The following is a 5,857-nucleotide window of genomic DNA, read 5'->3' as shown; positions in this document are numbered from 1 at the left end:
AGGTGCCCGATGGCATGGACATAAGCCATACTTGGTCTTAGGGACACATTTAGGTCTTTCTTTTGCAGGATCTATTGAGGGGATGTCCCAATTATTAAGACCGGCAACTAAATCACACACATCAGGGGTTAAATCAGGCCACCAGGTCCCAGGGGGGGCTATTTGGGAGGTTGACCACACAACATCTCCAGTTTGAGAGAGAACTTCCCAAGCCATTGATCGGGAGATATGGGGACTGCTGTGAACTAAGCTAGAATTTAACATCACTCCTATAATAATCAGGGAGCCCCACGGGTTAATCTTATCTTTAGAGGATTTTGAGTGCGTTGGACTTTCCATGTTGTCGTGGCGTTGCTTTCTTCTTCTGAAGAGTGGGCAGCCTTGACGTGGGAGGCGTGGATCCAAGATGAGATGCCGTCTACTTTGAGTGCTGTTGGTGTGGTCAAAAGGACGGTGTAAGGACCCTTCCACCGAGGTTCCAGGTTCTTAGTCTGGTGTCTGCGGACCCACACAGAGTCTCCTATCTGGAAAGGGTGGGGTACCACTGGTTGATCCGTCTGGTCCTTGTAGGCAGCTGCAAGTGGTTTCCAGATTTCCCGCTGTACAAGTTGTAAGGCCTGTAAATGAGCTTTTAAAGAAGGATTATTGGCAAAATAAGGGATTAAATTTGAACTAGAAAGACTAACGGGGGACGGAGGTGCGCCGTACAAGATTTCAAAAGGAGTGAGACCATGTAGTCCTGGAGTATTTCTAATTCGGTAAAGGGCTACCGGAAGGAGGAGCACCCAGTCTCTAGAGCCAGTTGCAAGCGTGAATTTGGTCAAAGTCTCCTTGATGGTTCTATTCATTCGTTCTACCTGTCCTGAACTCTGGGGTCGGTAAGCACAATGTAATTTCCAATCAATCCCCAGTAACTTGGACACTGATTGACTTATCTGAGAAACAAAAGCAGGCCCATTATCTGTTCCTAATACCTGAGGCATACCATACCTTGGGAAGATTTCTTCTAACAGTTTCTTGGTCACAACGTTTGCAGTCTCGTGTTTAGTGGGGAAAGCCTCTACCCATCCTGAAAAGTTATCTACAAATACTAGAAGATATTTATAACCATATTGTCCAGGCTTTACCTCGGTGAAATCAATTTCCCAGTGAGTCCCAGGGCGGTGTCCTCGCACTCGAGTTCCTTGTCCTACTTTGGTTTTTCCCGCATTAACTTGTGCACACGCCGTACATTCATCCACTACAGTTTGTAAGATTTTATTTTTCCCTAGTAGGAAATAAGGACTCTCTTCTCTGTCCAGAAGGATTTTCATTTTTCTACTGCTGAGATGGGTTAATTTATGTAAGCAGGTAATTAATTCACGAGTTTGCTTTTGGGGCATTACAGGTTTACCATGAAATACCCAATGTCCTTTTTCAGCATCATGTTGTGCCCCTAATTCTTGTAAGATTCTTATATCTCCAAAGCCATATTCAAAAGAGGTATCCAGGGTGGACCGCACTTCCTGGGTAGTTAGAGAAAGAGCTCGAGGCGGAGCTTTGTTCTCTAGAGCCACTTCCCGGGCAGCAGTGTCTGCCAGTCGATTGCCCCGAGCTTCTGGGCTCTGTCCTTTTTGGTGTCCTAAGCAATGGATGATACTCAATTTTCGAGGCAAAAACAGGGCCTTAAGTAAAGCCAAGATCTCAGACTTATTTTTAATGTCTTTGCCCTCTGAAGTCAGTAACCCTCGCCTTCGGTATATTTCTCCATGAATATGTGCCATGGCGAAAGCATAACGGCTATCAGTATAAACGTTAAGCCTCTTACCTTTTGCCATTTGGAGCGCCTGGGTCAAGGCGATGAGTTCAGCCTTCTGGGCTGAAGTCCCGGATGGAAGGGCCTTAGCCCAGACTACCTCGGTCTCTGTGGTTACTGCTGCTCCGGCTTTTCGTTCTCCATTATCTATGAAGCTGCTCCCGTCCGTATACCAGGTGAAGTCCGCGTCCTGGAGGGGCTGATCCGTTAGGTCTGGTCGTGTCCCGTGTACTTCTGCGAGGATCTGTAGGCAGTCATGCTGTTCTATATCCTCCGGTTGGGGAAGCAGAGTTGCTGGGTTTAAGGCAACAACCGGTCCAAAGTGTATCCGGTCCGTGTCTAGGAGCATAGCTTGATAATGGGTCATACGGGCATTGGAGAGCCAGCGGTCTGGTGGTTGTTTGATTAGGGCCTCAACTGCATGAGGCGCCAAGATAGTCAATGATTGTCCCAAAGTTAATTTGCCAGCATCCTTAGTTAAAACGGCTATAGCTGCCACCATCCGCAAACAAGGTGGCCAGCCAGAGGCAACAGTATCCAGTTTCTTAGAGAGGTAGGCTACAGGTCGCCTCCAGGGCCCCAATCTTTGGGTCAGGACTCCCTTTGCGTAGCCCTGCTTTTCATCCACAAACAATTCAAAGGGCTTCGTGACATCGGGAAGGCCCAAAGCGGGAGAAGTCAGAAGAGCCTGCTTGATATCATCAAAGGCCTGTTGCTGCTCAGACCCCCAGTTAAACGTTGCTCCCTGCTTTGTAAGGGGGTAAAGAGGGGCTGCCATTTCAGCAAACCCAGGAATCCATAGGCGGCAGAAACCCGCGGTCCCCAGGAATTCTCGTAGTTGACGAGAATTCCTTGGGGCGGGAATGTTGGTCACCGCCTGCTTGCGGGCGGCAGTCAGCCACCTCTGTCCATCTTTTAACTGATATCCTAGATATGTGACCTGGGTTTGGCAGAGCTGTGCTTTCTTTGCAGAGGCTCTGTAGCCTAATTGTCCCAAAGTTTGTAACAGGGACTCAGTGCCCTGTCGACAATCTGTTTCGGTGGTTGCTGCCAATAGGAGGTCATCCACATACTGTAAAAGTATTAGAGTCGGATTCTGGACTCTGAAATCTGCGAGGTCCCGATGGAGAGCCTCATCAAACAATGTGGGACTATTTTTGAAGCCTTGAGGTAACCTGGTCCAGGTCAGTTGACCTGAGAGTCCCAAGTCCGGGTCCTTCCATTCAAAAGCAAACAAAGATTGGCTTTGGGGACTAAGTCTGAGACAAAAGAAGGCATCCTTCAAATCTAAAACTGTATACCAAATATGTGTAGGCGGAAGTGTGCTAAGTAAGTTATAGGGATTAGGCACAGTGGGATGAATATCTTCCACTCTCTTATTAACTTCCCTTAAATCTTGCACAGGTCTATAGTCCTCTGTTCCCGGCTTCTTTACTGGAAGAAGCGGGGTATTCCAAGGTGATCGGCAAGGAACTAAAATGCCTTGATCCAGAAGTCTCTTGATATGTGGTCTGATACCCTGATAAGCCTCTTGGGACATTGGGTACTGCTTTATAGAGACCGGAGTCGCAGTGGCTTTCAGTTCAATGATCAGAGGCGGCTGCCGGAGTGCAAGGCCTATCCCTCCGGTTTCCGCCCAAACCATAGGAAATCTCTTTATCCAAGAATCTAAGTTTAAATTTTTTATCTCTGTATTATTTGGCCCCAGAATCTCATATAACCTGTATTCGTCTTCTAATTGGAGGGTGAGGACCTGGAGAGGCGCTCCCTTTGGATCAGTTATTCGAATCCTATTACTCTCAAAATGTATATGCGCCCTTAATTTGGTAAGCAAATCCCGTCCCAATAATGGATAGGGGCAATCAGGAACATGTAGAAAAGAATGAGTCACTTTACCAGTCGCCAGCTGCACTCTTCGGTCAGTCGTCCAATGGTATCTTTTTCCTCCGGTCGCTCCTTGGACCCAAGCCGATCTGTCGCTCAAAGGTCCCGGCGCATGGGTCAACACCGAGTGCTGTGCCCCGGTATCCACCAGGAAGGTGACAGGTTGCCCCCCAACGTTAAGAGTTATCCTGGGCTCAGGGGGGGGCTCCTGGCCCTGACCTCTCTAATCTTCTAGAGTCAGTATGGAAGCCGGGTGCCCTGGTCTTTTAAATCTCTTTAGGTTCTTAGGGCAATCTCTGGCCCAATGTCCTCTTTCCTTGCAATAGGCACATTGATCTTTATCTACTTGGGGGCTCCTCCGATCCCCTCCTCGTCTCTCCTGAGTTTGTCCTGTCACTATGGTGGCTAATAGCCTACTTATTTCCTTGTTTCTTTTGCGATCTCTGACATTCTCTCTCTCTTCAGCTTCACGTCTCAACCTTTCATCACGTTCTTCTGCTTCCTTTTTAAGTCTCTCATCTCTTTCTTCCTGAGTTTCACGCTTATTAAAGATACGTTCTGCCTCTTTAAGTAAATCCTGAATAGAGCTTTCTCTGAGATTATCAAGTCTCTCAAGTTTCTTTCTAATGTCTGGAGCTGATTGCCAGATGAAGGACATGGCCACATTGGTGGCTTGCCCTGGATCTTCTGGGTTATATGGGGTGTATATACGGTAGGCCTCTTTTAGCCGCTCAAGAAATGCCGAGGGAGTTTCCTCGGACCCCTGTACTACCTGCTTGATCTGAGCCAGATTGGTGGGGCGCCGTGCCGCCCCATGGAGACCCGCTATGAGCAACTGGCGATAGAGACGCAGGTGGTTCCTACCTTCATCCGTAGTAAAATCCCAATTGGGCCGCTCCAAAGGAAAGGCTGCATCAATCTCATTGGGTAATTGGGTGGGGCGGCCATTGTCTCCTAGAACATTTTTCCTGGCCTCCAGGAAAACCCGTTGTTTTTCCTCGGTCGTCAATAATGTCTGTAGTAACTGTTGACAATCATCCCAAGTGGGTTGGTGTGTCACTAAAATAGACTCAATCAAAGAGGTTAGCATAGAGGGATCCTTGCTAAAGGGGGGATTGTTATGTTTCCAATTGTATAAATCAGAGGCAGAAAACGGCCAGTACTGGAGCCGATCATTGGGACCGGCCCGCAGAGGGAGGGCACGGGAAGTGGAGTCAGGAGGTTGTTCCCGACGCCCTCGTAGCCGCCCTGCCATCGGGGAAGGTGCAGGAGCGGCGGCTGGGGTCTCTTCCGGTTCAGCTTCTGCCGCTTGTTGATCTCGATATGGTGGGGGTTCCTCAGCCAGCAGGTCCATTACTAGATCTTCTCCTGGGGGTAAGACCTTAACTTTGGGTGATTTTTCCTTTGCATTTTGAATCTGTGTGGGTTTGACAAGGGTTGGGTAGAGTGAAGACTGAGAGGGGCGCCCAAGGGTTGGAAGGGGAGGAGGAGCAGAGGGGATGGGGGTAGAGGGTGGTTTAAGAGTAATAAAAGGCCTGACCCACAGAGGTGGAGCATGAATGAGGGCCTCCCAGGTAATTATATAGGCCACTTGGTCTGGATGACCATGGGGACCAGGATTCATCACTTTGTGTTTGACCTGTGAAATAATGTTAGGATTAAAGGTTCCATCTCTTGGCCAGCCAACGTTGAAGGTTGGCCACTCTGAGGAGCAAAGGGTAATCCATTTTTTCTTGCGGACATCTACTGACTGATTGTTAGCCATGTCCTGGACATCTCGCCAATGCTGTAAAGTAAGACTAAGTGGGGTGGTAATAGATTGTCCCATTATCTCGACAGACAAAACACTGAACACAAAAACCACAAACAATAGGCCGGCACTGAAACAAAACAACTTCGCAGCGCGGCTTCGGTGCCAAACCGAAAGCAAAAACTCAAATGGAGATCGTGATGAGAGTCCGGATCTCTCGTCTCCCAAACGAACCGTGTACCCTTCAGACAGTGGGGGAGCCCCAAAGAGTCCTATTCGGGTCAGGTTCACAAAATTCAAATGAGCCAGAAACCTGACTCCAAATGTCCCCGGAACGTCTTCCAGGGTTGCGGTCGGGAGTCCGAGCCCGTCGGCTCCTCCACGGGTCCGCCAAGTACAAAGCGACACGGCCGGGTCGTACAAACGCA

The 5,857-nt window shown here is 48.8% G+C and overlaps 1 protein-coding gene across 1 annotated transcript; it reads right to left on the bottom strand.

Annotated features, from left to right (window-relative positions):
* Positions 1-278: 278 nt before the first annotated feature.
* Positions 279-5,507, bottom strand: LOC131483150 (uncharacterized). Its single transcript, XM_058680474.1, is given in 1 exon segment — positions 279-5,507. A coding segment is annotated over 1 exon segment (5,229 nt).
* Between the last annotated feature and the right edge of the window lie 350 nt (positions 5,508-5,857).

This window comes from Ochotona princeps, chromosome 2, assembly GCF_030435755.1.
Source record: "Ochotona princeps isolate mOchPri1 chromosome 2, mOchPri1.hap1, whole genome shotgun sequence".
NCBI lineage: Eukaryota > Metazoa > Chordata > Mammalia > Lagomorpha > Ochotonidae > Ochotona > Ochotona princeps.
This window is presented reverse-complemented; position numbering and strand designations above follow the sequence as displayed.